The sequence below is a fragment of the Camellia sinensis genome, chromosome 8 (assembly GCF_055761805.1).
Source record: "Camellia sinensis isolate YWXY chromosome 8, ASM5576180v1, whole genome shotgun sequence".
Taxonomy (NCBI): domain Eukaryota; kingdom Viridiplantae; phylum Streptophyta; class Magnoliopsida; order Ericales; family Theaceae; genus Camellia; species Camellia sinensis.
Window position 1 is genome coordinate 18,162,803 of NC_138968.1, and position 15,605 is coordinate 18,178,407.

Consider the following 15,605-nt stretch of genomic DNA (forward strand, 5'->3'; position numbering starts at 1 on the left):
TGAAACAATAAAATTAAAAGTCAAATTTGAGTCAAACTAATAAAAGTGAAATTTATCCAATTTAGAGAATATATATCTTGGCCATTGAAAGTATGTATTGAGTGTTCTTTCTTTACAGGAATTCTTGTTTTCTAAGCTCCTTCAATGTTTTGTCTCCAAGAAATATAAGGTGAATAAAATTTTTATCTTCTATCAATCAGATTCACATCCTCTCCATTACACCATCTAATGTTATAAAACGATTGACAAAAATCTATTTTGATCACATAGCTATCGACATCCGATTAACATGATTTTTTACAGACATATAGTACTCGACGAGTTTTATACATTGAAATGATTCAAATTATCAAAACGGGACCCGTAGTGAGTCTCCACGGACCCAACAACACGGTCCAATCCGATTAAAGACTAGACATAAGCCATTCCCAATAGAAATATTGTTAAAAGCATCTCAACAGTTAAGTTGGTGATGCATTAAAAAAATTCTTAATTCGTCAAAAATAGTTTGACTACAATGATTTGTGTACTTCCTTTTCACAATTAACCCAAGCTAACATGCTCATGAAAATGATATTATTTTACTATTGTCCAATTGATTTGTAATTTCCATCTAAAGTATGTAAATTTATGTGTACCTAACTAATCTACCTATTTATCTAGGCGCGTGGAATTTATCAAAAACTCTTGGGTTAATTACGCTAATAGTCTCTATAGTTTGGAACTTGTGTCACTTTGGTCTCTGACTTTTCAATTGTGACCCATTTGACCCTGAAATTTGAATCTTGTTCCAAATAAGGACAATTGAAAATATTATTAGATTTTTCAAGGATAAAATCGTCAATTTGTTAAAATATAAACTCATTTGACAAAAATAAATGTCAAAAAAATATTTTTAATTTTTTAAAAATTATTTTTATCCACCAATGATAAAATTATTTAAAATTAATAAAAATTACATGATTAATTTTTTAAAATTAATTTTAAATGATCATCATCCAAACGCATAATAAAAATTAATTTGGTAAAAAAAAAAAAATAAATGTCCAAAAGATTTATCAATTTTATATAATTTTATTTTTAGTAGGTAGAAATAATTTTTAAAAATTTAAAAATATTTGCTTGACATTTATTTTTGTCAAATTAGTTTACATTTTAACAAATTGACAATTTTACCCTTGAAAAATCTAATTATATATTCAATTATCCTTATTTGAAACAAGATTCAAAATTCAGGGTCAAATGTGTCACAATTGAAAAGTTAAGGATCAAAATGACACAAATACCAAAATATAGAGACTATTTGTGTAATTTACCCAAAAATCTTTCTATTGATTAAAGAAAGAAATTCATAAATGATTTCAGTTTTGAACATAAAAGCACCAGTTCATTACACTCTTACCTTTTCAATCATATTAATATCACTTTACCTATAAAATCGCACATTTAAACTCTTCAATCATAAAATAATCATACAAATACCCCCTCGTAAAGGGATAAAATAAAGCAATTTTTATAGTGAATGTGTCAATGTAGGATTGGGGGTCCCTGCTGTGGAGTATCCACAGCAGCCACGACTGTGGATGAAAACGTCATCGTTTTAATATTTTTTTTTTTAAATTAATCTGAGGGTTTATTAATTCTTCTCTCCCTATAACAAACAAAACAATGAACCTAGGGCCGCCGCCGTCTAATCCGTAAGCAAAGGCTCTCCATTGACATGGATTGAAAGGTTAGTTTTTATTTTTTATTTTTTTTATTTTCTATTGACATGGATTGAAAAGTTAGTTTTTATTTTTTATTTTTTTATTTTCTAAAAGTTAGTTTTTATTTTTTAACATTTTTGTCTTCTCTCAAACAGATTGAACAGTGTTCTTTATTTTTGCTTCACCGTTCTTCTGCTGGATTTACAGACCATTATTGTTCAACAAACTGGTATGTATATCTATATATATTATATGTATATATGTTTTGTATTTTGTTTTGTACAGTATGTTAGTGAGTTGAACAAGTATAATAGTTTGGTTTGTTTTTTGTGAATGGATTGAGAAACACAATTGTATATTATAAGAAAAAAATTTTTATTATGTAATTTGTTTTGTACATATTATGTATTTTTATATAAATATTATATAATTTTTTTAAGGAGTTACGATAATTTGTAATTCATAATTATTTTTTTTATAGCAATGTTATGTATTTTTGTGGAAATATTACACATTTTTATAACAATGTTATTTATTTTTGTAATAATGTTATGCATTTTGTGGTCTAAAAAAAGTTTCAATAAAAAAATTTATAATCTTACTATAAAATGCGAATTTAATTTTTTAATCATAAATTGTTATAACTCAATAAATGATGACATAACATTTGTAACAAAAATACAAAACATATATCATAAATTTATATAATAAGAGGGCATATGATTCACATCTTTAAGCGTATCTGCCAAAAGATTCTCTATGTTATATAATATACTAATTCTAATATAATTTTACAATTGTATATTATAATCTACTCAGATACAATAAATTTCCAATGTTACTGTACAAATTACACATCTTTTTTTTTCCCTCTCCCCTATCCTTTTAATTAATTTACATTATTAATTGATTTATTAGATTTCATTGAATTGTTTAATTACTCAGCATTTAAAATTAATTAATAACTTTTTTGCTCAGATTCTTGTTTCGTTTAATATATATATATATATATATTTTTCCCCACATTTGTTAGTGTTGAAATGGACACTACAAGAAAACATAGCAAAAAACACGGATTTTTAGCGACGCCGCGCCCCCCGTCGCAAAAAACGGTTTTTTGCGACGGTAACTGCACCTGTTGCAAATAATACCCTTTAGCGACGGTACTGACCCGTCGGTAATGAAACCAAGCGGAGGGGTCGGAAATGCGGAAGTATTAGCGACGGTAAATAAAACCGTCGCAAAAAATCTTTTTTTGGAGACGGCATATATCATTTGCGACGGAAATTTGCCGTCGCAAAAAAGGATTAATTCAAACGGCGCCGTTTTGCCTTCTATTTGCGACGGTCTACATCATACCGTCGCAAAAAGTCTAAAAAAAAAAAACCCTTCTTTTCCTCTTGGCTGCCGCTCGATCCTCCTCCCCAAATCCCTAACTTCACCCCCAAATTCCCCAAACGGCCTACGAGGAAGACATCGGTGGTGCGGCGGCGACGGCTCCAGCGACAAGAGTGGTGCTCCGGCGACGACGCTCTCTCCCTCTGCGTATGCTCTCTCTCTCTCTCTCTCTGTGTATATATATATAAATCTGTGTATATATATATATGCAATGTATATAAATCTATATATATATATATATATAAATCTGAAATCTGTCTATATATATATATATATAAATCTGTTTATCCGAAATCTATATATATAAATCTGTCTATATATATATATATATAAATCTGTTTATTAATAACATACTTTAATTAAGAACATACTTTAATTAATAAATCTGTCTATATATATGTATATAAATCTGAAATCTGTCTATATATAACAGATTTGTCTCATGGTTATTAATAAATCTGTCTATATATATGTATATATATATATATATATAAATCTGTTTATTTTTTAATTATTATCAACATTTATCAATTATTATCAATTATTATCAATTAGTGTTTTTAATTTTTTTAATTATTTTTATGGTTGTTTTCATTTATATCTCTTCAACTGTTATCATTTTTTTTTTCTATTTCATCCATAAATTATCAATTTTACCATTCAATCCTTCAAGTTTTTTATTTTTTTATTTTTTCCAAATCATATGCTCTAATTAGAAATAGTTTGTCAAAATCAGTAACAGTAGCAACCTAACATAATGTGAAAAATTTTAATCTTATAATTTAGACAACCACATCATCCGGCCAAACAACTATTTTCTTATTCATATTATATTAGAGCATCTCTATCAAAATAGTTATTTTTATTTTTTTAATTAAAACAGTGATTAAATCACTAAATTTCAACTCCATTGAACTAATAACTATCAAGTTAGCTATTTTAGTTTTCGTAGTTTTGGCTCAGTAAATGTAGTTAGTAGTTTCAGCTAGTCAAACATTAAAAATATATTATTTTTGGTATTTTTTAGTTACTTGTGTTGAGTTTACGAACTTAAGAACGAAATAAATTAAACTAATACTTTAATTGTTTAAATCGTCTCAAATTATATTGGTGTTTAAGAAGATTCAATTACAAATAAGATTCAATTACAAAATAAATCTTAAATTTTTAATTTAATTAATTTAAACCTTAAATAGGAATTTTAGACATTTCGTTAATTTGCCAAATAGGATGTCGAGTGAATATTTATGTGTAGGTATTATATTTAGAGTTACTTTGGTGAGATATTCTTGTGGATGTGTACAGATGATGGATAAGAGTTGGATTGATTTGCCAAATAGGATGTCGAGTGAATACATTAATGGGATTGATGAATTCCTTGTGTTTGCCTACACCAATAGGATTGAAGGTTTGATGATCAGTTGTCCGTGTAGGAAGTGTGAGAATCGATACTATTTTGTACGAGATGGTGTACGGGAGCATCTGATTTTGAATGGTTTTTTTAAAAAATACAAACATTGGATTAATCATGGGGAATCTTACATATCTCTGCATAGTAATCGAGAGAATGAAACATTAGCTAATTTAGACATTGGAGATGATATGATTGGAATGATACAAGGGGCTATGGGAAATCCACATGCCGGTACAAGTGTTGAGGGTGATGAACCACAGGGGCCTGATCCCCGTGCATCTGAACCCCAGCTCGGTCCAAATGCAGAGACTGCAAAGTATTTCAAACTTCTTCAAGATGCACAAAGTGAATTGTATCCGGGTTGTCAGAAGTTCACATCTTTGTCATTCATTGTTCGACTTCTACATTTGAAGGTGCTTAATCAGTGGACGGACAAGTCTGTTGACATGTTGCTTGAGTTATTGAATGAGGCGTTTCCGTTGGGTGTGAAACTCCCGGACTCATATTATAAAGCTCAAAAGGTCACAACAGATTTGGGCTTCACGTATGAGACGTGGGATGCATGTCCCAACAGTTGCATGTTGTTTCGAAACGAGGACGCCAATCTTGATAAATGTGTCATATGCAACAGTTCTAGATGGAAATCAAATGGTGATGGTGGTTCAAATGGTCCTAACACAGGTGGCAAACAAGTAGCTGCAAAACAGATGAGGTATTTTCCTTTAAAGTCAAGGTTGCAGAGGTTGTTTATGTCATCCAAGACGGCCAAGTTAATGAGATGGCATGCAGAGGAACGAACTGATGATGGTGTCTTCAGGCATCCTGCTGACTCCCTTGCATGGAAAGATTTTGACCGTCGGAATATTGACTTTAGTAATGATTGCCGAAGTGTAAGGCTTGGCTTAGCATCTGATGGTTTTAACCCATTCAGGACGATGAACATAGTTCATAGCACTTGGCCTGTTGTGCTCATTCCATACAACTTGCTGCCATGGATGTGCATGAAACAACCATTTCTAATTTTATCTGTGCTTATTGACGGCCCGAAAGGACCTGGTGACAAGATTGATGTTTATATGCAACCGTTGATTGAGGAGTTGAAAGAACTATGGAATGAGGGTGTGTCAACATTTGATGCATCAACAAATCAAATGTTTCAAATGCATGCAGCTTTACTGTGGACAATTAGTGATTTTCCTGCATACGCAAACTTGTCAGGATGGAGCACTAAAGGAGAATATGCATGTCCTTGTTGCAATAAGGAAACTACATCGTGTTGGTTGAAGCATAGTAGGAAACAATCATACTTGGGTCATCGCAGATTTTTACCTACTGGCCATAAATTCCGGAAGGATAAAGTATCATTTGATGGTAGTCGGGAAGTCAGACTCAAACCAAAATTGTTGTCTGGAACTGAGATGTTGCTACAATTAGAATCTGAGGGTATTTTAACCCAATACAATAGGGATGACCTTAAGGAGAGGCATAAGAGACAGGTAGAGAAGGAGAAAGCTGGACATCGCACCCATAGTTGGAAGAAAAAGAGTATCTTTTATGAATTGCCATATTGGGAGCACAATCTAATAAGACACAACCTCGATGTGATGCATATAGAGAAGAATGTTTGTGACAATGTGTTGTGGACAATATTAGGGGTTGCAGGAAAATCGAAGGATGGTGTTAATGCTCGGCGTGATTTACAAGATATGAATATTAGAAAACCCCTACATTTGCAGTTAAGAGGGTCGAATAAAGCCTATTTACCACCAGCACAATTCACGATGACCAAGGATGAGAAAGATTTGTTCTTGAAAGTGTTGAAGGAAGTAAGAGTTCCCGACGGGTATTCATCCAATATATCACGTCGTGTGCGCTTACATGATAGAAGCATTGGGGGTCTTAAGAGCCACGATAGTCATATTCTGATGCAACAACTTATTCCATTGGCTATTCGCAGATCGTTACCGAAGAATGTAATTGAACCCTTGATTGAATTGAGCAATTTCTTTAGACAATTGTGTTCGAAAGTGAATCGTGCGACGGATTTGCAATATATTAAAGATCGTATCGCTGTAACACTTTGTCATCTAGAGAAAATATTTCCTCCGAGTTTTTTTGATATAATGGAGCACTTGCCTATACATCTAGCTGATGAAGCGTTATTGGGTGGAGCGATTCAGTTTCGATGGATGTATCCAATTGAGAGGTATCTTCTTACTTTGAAGCAATACGTGCGTAATAGAGCTCGTCCTGAAGGATCAATTGCTAAAGGATATCTTATGGAAGAATGCATGAATTTTTGTGCACAATATCTCAGTGATGTGGAAACCAAATCTAGTCGACCCGTGAGGAACTATAGTGGTGCTGATAATTTGGGTCATGCTACTGGTGAAAACACAAGCTTTTATCTTGATAATACTTCTTGGGTACAAGCTCATCGGTACATCTTATGCAATACAAGCGCGGTTCAACCATTCATAAAGTAGGTTAAGTCACTCACTCAATATTTTATTATGTTTATTGAATTTTCAACTAAAATTTTTGTATGGCTAAAATTTCAATCTACACAGCAAACACCTTGAAGTACTTAAGCTCAAAATGCCTCGTGTCGACGATCATCAACTTCGGCGTGAACATTTTGAAACTTTTCACATTTGGTTCAAGGAACATGTATGTATTTAACTCTATAGATTCTAGTTACTTAAGTCGATCTACATTTTAAATTTTACATTTCGTGTTAAATAGGTCCAAACTTTGCGAAGGACTACTGATGTCATACTTTCTGAAGAGCTTATTCTATTGGCAAATGGTCCTCATAACCTGGCAAGGAGGTTCAACGGGTATATACTGAATGGGTTTCGGTATCGAGTAAAGGCCATGGATGATCGTCGAGCCACACAAAATTGTGGTGTAGCTTTGAAGGCAGATACCATAAGTTATGCTAGTCGAAAAGACAAGAATCCTCGTCTGGGGTCTGTGTACTATTATGGACAATTGACAGATATTGTTGAGATTCGATATTCCAATGAGAAGAAACATGTGTTGTTTAAGTGTGATTGGATTGACAACATTCACGGAAAGAAAGAAGATGTCTTCAATTTCACGTTGGTGAACTTCAATCATTTGTTGTACCGAGATGATCGAATTACCAATGAACCTTTCATCTTGGCGTCCCAAGCAGAGCAAGTTTGGTATGTTGCAGACCCGTTACAACCAGACTAGCAAGTCGTGTTGAAGATGTCTCAAAGAGGTTTATTTGATATGAGTTCAACTGATCCACAAATCGAGCCATACATGAGCCAACAATTGGAAGAAAATATAATGCTTCGTGATGAAGAAGTTGGTTGGGTGAGGGAAGCCGCAGAAGGGGAAACAGTTGATGTTCAAATAGGCTGATATGTAATCAACATTAGTAATTCAATTAAGGCCAAGGTTGTAGTTAATCATCAATTTCTTAATTTACTTTGTCTTTGTAATTGTATTAGTTCAAATCATGTCATATTATAGTTGATGACAAACCATTGTCTATGTTTCTAATGTCAATTAATGTTATATTGCTTGAAGATTATTATGGGAAGGAAGAGGAAGCCTGATCATCCCCGGCGCATGATGTCTGATGTGCTACATAACAGGACATCAGTAGCACCACCATTAGAGGAGGCATCACATCGGCCAGCATCGGAGGGGCCATTAGTGCCACCAGTATCTGAGGGGCCATTACCACCGTATCGACCACCATCAGTGGCACCACAGCAGCTACCATGTACTCGGCCTCCACGCCTACCATCGGTGCGTCCACCATCAATGGCACCACAGCAGCTATCATCATCAGCTTATGAGCCATCCGCAGGTATTTAAATTTGCTTTGAGTTGCATGAAAATTATTTACACATACATTTATTTATGCTCATTATATATAACTTGTTTATTCTCATTGTATTTTGTAGACCCTTCGACTTCTTCACAGCCCACATCAGGTTTATTTGATATGATTTGTATTCACATTATTTAAATTTGCATTCGGTTGTTACCATTGCATATTGTTTATTATTATTGTATATCGCAGGTCATGTTAGTTCTTCATCGACCTCGACTAGGCGTGGTAGAGGATGTGCCAAGGGCATTAAAGAGTGGGGTACTGGTAAAAAGCTGCACATACAATTTGATGGAAATTACTGCCCAATAGGGGATAACGTGGCCAAGTTAACTACTCAACTTGGCATTATTGTCCGGAATGGTAACATTGTTCCTCTTACTTTTGTTGACTGGAACAGTGTGCCTGATGATATTGTTGATGCTATCTGGAAGGATGTGAAGGTAAAAGTATATTTTTGTCCACAAATTCGAATTCCAAATTTGTGTTATACTTAGCCTTAAACTTTGTGTTTTATAGGACAATTTGAATATATGTCCAGAGGAGTACAAGCCAATCTGCATGAAAAACTGCAACAGCATATGGAAGGATCACAAGAACAAGCTTAAGGCTAAGTATTTCAAGCCTAGAAGCTCTGATCCTAATCTGAAGGATGATGCTCCTATGAACGTTGTGCCAAGCCAATGGGAACAACTTGTAGAGTATTGGCGTACTTCCGATGCTGAGGTATACAATTACGTTATATTTATGATATGTAAACATACAAATCATATTTACATACTTACATTTGTTGAACTTGTTATAGAAAATTGCAAGTAGGAACGCTAAAAATCGGCGAGCTCACGGCATAGCTCATACCACAGGGCGTACTACTTTCTCTCAGATACGGCATGAGGTTTACATTTTATTGTTTTATTTTTCTATATAAATAAACATTGTATATTTGCAAATTATTTGGATTCTAATTTTCATATTTCTAAAAAAAAATTTAGATGACCAGTAAGGGGGAGTCTACTGATAAGATGAATGTTTGGCTTATGACACGTAGAGTAGATGACCCAGAGGTTATCCAGACCTTGGTAGTTTCCAAACACCTTTGATTGTATTTAAAGTTTATTTTTTGTGTGTCAACCATCTTAATTTCGCGTATACTTGTGTGTCTTATTTAATACAGGATGAGTTTAATCGTCAACTCTCTATGCTACCTGAGGATGGTCGGACTTTGGAGGCTAGGAATGCCATTTTCCATGAGTTGATAGGTCATGACAGACATGGATATTGTCGCACATACGGGAGAATCGTGCCTCGGAGAGTGGTGTATAAGGATGGTGCTGGGCCATCACAGTCAACACCCCATCCATCGACTATTGATCAGATCACGCAGCAGGTTCGTGCTGAGCTAAGGGATGAGTTGAGGGAGGAGCTGCGAGCAGAGTTCTCTACACATTTGCAGCAGATGAGAGCTGAGATGATGGCCCTTGTGTCACAGGGGGCGAGTGTGGATCCCAACAGACAGGTTCCATATAAACATCACAATTGTTTGATAGTTCAATTTTCACTCAAGATTATGTATGAAATTCGAATATGATTAACACATTATGCACTGACTAACATAGGTTCCTGATGCATCGAGTGGCCACCGGGCATTTAGGGAATTTGCAGAAGACGAGAATCCATATACACCACCACCAGAAGATCAGGTATAAAATTTATCTTTGCATTCTAAGCTAAAATACATCTTTGCGTTCTTTACTTGAATTCGAGGCGTTAACGCCCCAAAATCAGCAAACGGCGTCGGTTTAGGACAAAACTTGGCAAACACGACCGCCTAGGCACGAGAGACTTGTGGGAGAAGACGGGGCTCGAATCGGGTTCCCGGTTTGGGAGTTAGAGTCGGATTTCACTTTAGGCAAACTACTTCGTTAAGAAACTTGAATTCGAGGCGTTAACGCCTCAAAATCACCAAACGGCGTCGGTTTAGCACGAAACTTGGCACACACGACCGCCTAGGCACGAGAGACTTGTGGGAGAAGATGGGGCTCGAATCGGGTTCTCGGTTTGGGAGTTAGAGCCGGATTTCACTTTAGGCAAACTACTTCTTTAAGAAACTTGAATTCGAGGCGTTAACGCCCCAAAATCACCAAACGACGTCGGTTTAGCACGAAACTTGGCACACACGACCGCCTAGGCACGAGAGACTTGTGGGAGAAGACGGGGCTCGAATCGGGTTCCCGATTTGGGAGTTAGAGCCGGATTTCACTTTAGGCAAACTACTTCTTTCAGAAACTTGAATTCGAGGCGTTAACGCCCCAAAATCACCAAACGGCGTCGGTTTAGCACGAAACTTGGCACACATGACCGCCTAGGCACGAGAGACTTGTGGGAGAAGACGGGGCTCGAATCGGGTTCCCGGTTTGGGAGTTAGAGCCGGATTTCACTTTAGGCAAACTACTTCTTTAAGAAACTTGAATTCGAGGCGTTAACGCCCCAAAATCACCAAACGACGTCGGTTTAGCACGAAACATGGCACACACGACCGCCTAGGCACGAGAGACTTGTGGGAGAAGACGGGGCTCGAATCGGATTCCCGGTTTGGGAGTTAGAGTCGGATTTCACTTTAGGCAAACTACTTCGTTAAGAAACTTGAATTCGAGGCGTTAACGCCCCAAAATCACCAAACGGCGTCGGTTTAGCACGAAACTTGGCACACACGACCGCCTAGGCACGAGAGACTTGTGGGAGAAGACGGGGCTCGAATCGGGTTCCCGGTTTGGGAGTTAGAGTCGGATTTCACTTTAGGCAAACTACTTCTTTAAGAAACTTGAATTCGAGGCGTTAATGCCCCAAAATCACCAAACGGCGTCGGTTTAGCACGAAACATGGCACACACGACCGCCTAGGCACGAGAGACTTGTGGGAGAAGACGGGGCTCGAATCGGGTTCCCGGTTTGGGAGTTAGAGTCGGATTTCACTTTAGGCAAACTACTTCTTTAAGAAACTTGAATTCGAGGCGTTAACGCCCCAAAATCACCAAACGGCGTCGGTTTAGCACGAAACTTGGCACACACGACCGCCTAGGCACGAGAGACTTGTGGGAGAAGACGGGGCTCGAATCGGGTTCCCGGTTTGGGAGTTAGAGTCGGATTTCACTTTAGGCAAACTACTTCTTTAAGAAACTTGAATTCGAGGCGTTAACGCCCCAAAATCACCAAACGGCGTCGGTTTAGCACGAAACTTGGCACACACGACTGCCTAGGCACGAGAGACTTGTGGGAGAAGACGGGGCTCGAATCGGGTTCCCGGTTTGGGAGTTAGAGTCGGATTTCACTGTAGGCAAACTACTTCTTTAAGAAACTTGAATTCGAGGCGTTAACGCCCCAAAATCACCAAACGGCGTCGGTTTAGCACGAAACTTGGTACACACGACCGCCTAGGCACGAGAGACTTGTGGGAGAAGACGGGGCTCGAATCGGGTTCCCGGTTTGGGAGTTAGAGTCGGATTTCACTTTAGGCAAACTACTTCGTTAAGAAACTTGAATTCGAGGCGTTAACGCCCCAAAATCACCAAACGGCGTCGGTTTAGCACGAAACTTGGCACACACGACCGCCTAGGCACGAGAGACTTGTGGGAGAAGACGGGGCTCGAATCGGGTTCCCGGTTTGGGAGTTAGAGTCGGATTTCACTTTAGGCAAACTACTTCGTTAAGAAACTTGAATTCGAGGCGTTAACGCCCCAAAATCACCAAACGGCGTCGGTTTAGCACGAAACTTGGCACACACGACCGCCTAGGCACGAGAGACTTGTGGGAGAAGACGGGGCTCGAATCGGGTTCCCGGTTTGGGAGTTAGAGCCGGATTTCACTTTAGTTACTTCCTTAAGAAACTTGAATTTGAGGAGTTAACGCCCCAAAATCACCAAACGGCGTCGGTTTAGCACGAAACTTGGCACATACGACCGCCTAGGCACGAGAGACTTGTGGGAGAAGACGGGGCTCGAATCGGGTTCCCGGTTTGGGAGTTAGAGCCGGATTTCACTTTAGGCAAACTACTTCTTTAAGAAACTTGAATTCGAGGCGTTAACGCCCCAAAATCACCAAACGGAGTCGGTTTAGCACGAAACTTGGCACACACGACCGCCTAGGCACGAGAGACTTGTGGGAGAAGACGGGGCTCGAATCGGGTTCCCGGTTTGGGAGTTAGAGTCGGATTTCACTTTAGGCAAACTACTTCGTTAAGAAACTTGAATTCGAGGCGTTAACGCCCCAAAATCACCAAACGGCGTCGGTTTAGCACGAAACTTGGCACACACGACCGCCTAGGCACGAGAGACTTGTGGGAGAAGACGGGGCTTGAATCGGGTTCCCGGTTTGGGAGTTAGAGTCGGATTTCACTTTAGGCAAACTACTTCGTTAAGAAACTTGAATTCGAGGCGTTAACGCCCCAAAATCACCAAACGGCGTCGGTTTAGCACAAAACTTGGCACACACGACCGCCTAGGCACGAGAGACTTGTGGGAGAAGACGGGGCTCGAATCGGGTTCCCGGTTTGGGAGTTAGAGTCGGATTTCACTTTAGGCAAACTACTTCTTTAAGAAACTTGAATTCGAGGCGTTAACGCCCCAAAATCACCAAACGGTGTCGGTTTAGCACGAAACTTGGCACACACGACCGCCTAGGCACGAGAGACTTGTGGGAGAAGACGGGGCTCGAATCGGGTTCCCGGTTTGGGAGTTAGAGTCGGATTTCACTTTAGGCAAACTACTTCTTTAAGAAACTTGAATTCGAGGCGTTAACGCCCCAAAATCACCAAACGGCGTCGGTTTAGCACGAAACTTGGCACACACGTCCGCCGAGGCACGAGAGACTTGTGGGAGAAGACGGGGCTCGAATCGGGTTCCCGGTTTGGGAGTTAGAGCCAGATTTCGGTCCAGTCAAAATTATTTACTAAACTATCTTTCTAATTATATAGTAGTTCATTTTTTTTTATATTTTTCTATAATTAAAATATTAACACATTATATGGTTTTTAATTATTTTTATCTTGTTTTTTTTCAGATATTTCCTGAGTAGCAGTTGGCTTTTTCTGGAATGCGGGCGTATCAAGATTATGACTAATTTTTGTTTTTGTAACCCACGAACGAATGAAGACGAAAACTTTTGATTTTGATTTTGATTTTGATTTATGTTATTTAAATTTGGGAGCAACATTATGTATGTATTATGCGACGTTATGTAGTGGCATAATTTTTATTGTTCTGAATTTTTATTTATGTATTGCTATGAATTGAACAATATTATTAATTTTCATTATTTGTCAATTTTTGTTTATGTACGTATTTATATTATTCTGTAATTTTTCAATTTTTTATACTTATTTTTTATCTAATACAGGTTATTTTAATTTTTTAATAATTGATCAGCAGGGTTTTTTTTATTTTTTTTTATTTTTTGAGACGGGAGAAGAACCCGTCGCAAAAACCATTAATAGGCTTTTGCGACGGTACCAACACAGTCGCAAAAGCTGTCTTATTGAATGTACAGGACACCTTTAGCGACGGTAAACCGTGCCGTCTCCAATACTTATAAGATGCCAGAGCCTTTAACGACGGTAAAGTTCCCGTCTCAAAAACTCACTTTTAGCGACGGGAATTACGTGCCGTCGCGAAAAGTGATTTTTCCCCCATTATTTGCGACGGGAAAAATACCGTCGCAAAAAACCTGGCTTACCGTCGCAGAAACTAATGGCGACGGTACTTACCGTCGCGAAAGGTCTTTTGCAACCCCGTCTGTCGCGACCCCCCCTTACCGTCGCAAAAAGCCACATTACCGTCGCAAAAGACATTAGCGACGGCTTTCGGGGCATTTGCGACGGCCGTTTACCATCGCAAAAAACAAATTTTTTTGTAGTGGGAGGATAGTATAATGGATGATGGTGGACTTGAGGGATGTATCGAAGAAATGGGAGAGTTGGCCAAGGATAAATCACCATATCTTGGTATGGAGTTTCCATCAGAAGAAGCTGCATATGAGTTTTATAATGAATATGGAAGAATTGTGGGGTTTAGTATTAGAAGAGATTATTGTAACAAAAGCCAGAAAGATGGTGTTATGACTAGTAGAAAGTTTGTTTGTTGTAAGAAGGGAGAGAGGGAAAAAGATAAACGGTACACGATGATAAAAAAATCCTCGAAGTGAGACAAGAACAAATTGTAAAGCATTTATGCATATATCTTTTAAGCGGGATTTGTCAAAGTGGATTGTGTCGAAGTTTGATAGCAACTACAACCACCCTTTGCATCTTCCTCAATGTACTCATTTGATGCCATATCAGAGAAAGGTATGTGATGCTCAGGGTATAAATATTGACATAGCTGATGAGAGTGGAATATCTCTTAAGGCTTCACATGATCTTATTAGTGCTATAGCAGGAGGGGAGGAATTTGTAGGGTTCACGCGAGAGGATCAGAAAACCTACTTACGTGCAAAAAGACAGCGAAACTTGCAGTATGGTGAAGCGGGGAGTTTGTTAAGATATTTCCAGCAGTAAGTGGCAGAAAATCCATATTTTTACTATGCCATTCAGTTGGATGTAGATGAGATGATTACTAATATTTTTTGGGCTGATCATCAGATGATAACAGATTATGGGCTTTTCGGTGATGCGGTGTCATTTGACACAACTTTTCGAACAAATAAGGAGTACCGTCCACTTGCTTTATTTTGTGGCTTTAACCACTTTAGAATGACAGTGATTTTTGGTGCAGCATTATTATATGATGAAACTGCAGAGTCATTTGAATGGTTATTTGAAACATTTTTGGATGCAATGTCAAGAAAAAAACCTGTTAGTTTTTTCACAGATCAAGATCAAGCAATGGCTAAGGCAATTTCACAAATCATGCCTGAGGTTTTTCATGGGTTGTGCACTTTTCACCTAATGCAAAATGCTTTGAAGCATTTAGGTTACTTGTTCAAGAGTGGTTCAAAATTTAGTAGCGATTTAAAAGCTTGCATTTATGACTACGAGAATGAGCATGAATTAATTGAAGCTTGGAATTCTTTGATTGATAAATACAACTTGCAAGAGAATGAGTGGATGAAAAGAACTTGGAGAAAAAGAGATCAGTGGGCGCATGTGTATATGAAGTGGGTATTTACTGGAGGAATGCGAAGCACACAACTTAGTGAAAGTCTAAATGGAACATTAAGGGGAT

At 37.8% G+C, this 15,605-nt stretch overlaps 2 protein-coding genes across 2 annotated transcripts; both read left to right on the forward strand.

Moving 5' to 3' along the window:
- The first annotated feature begins 6,480 nt into the window (after positions 1 to 6,480).
- Positions 6,481 to 10,098, forward strand: LOC145797601 (uncharacterized). The gene is made up of 11 exons (XM_082884976.1): positions 6,481 to 7,000; positions 7,089 to 7,188; positions 7,264 to 7,950; positions 8,083 to 8,368; positions 8,466 to 8,495; positions 8,585 to 8,835; positions 8,912 to 9,118; positions 9,198 to 9,287; positions 9,385 to 9,471; positions 9,567 to 9,908; positions 10,009 to 10,098. Exons 4-11 carry the CDS (start codon positions 8,089 to 8,091, stop codon positions 10,096 to 10,098), a joined length of 1,377 nt encoding a protein of 458 aa, XP_082741102.1. The 5' UTR covers positions 6,481 to 7,000; positions 7,089 to 7,188; positions 7,264 to 7,950; positions 8,083 to 8,088.
- A 4,215-nt stretch (positions 10,099 to 14,313) lies between these two features.
- LOC145797602 (protein FAR1-RELATED SEQUENCE 5-like) lies at positions 14,314 to 14,938 on the forward strand. Its single transcript, XM_082884977.1, has 2 exons — positions 14,314 to 14,517; positions 14,630 to 14,938. Exons 1-2 carry the CDS (start codon positions 14,314 to 14,316, stop codon positions 14,936 to 14,938), a joined length of 513 nt encoding a protein of 170 aa, XP_082741103.1.
- Positions 14,939 to 15,605: the final 667 nt, after the last annotated feature.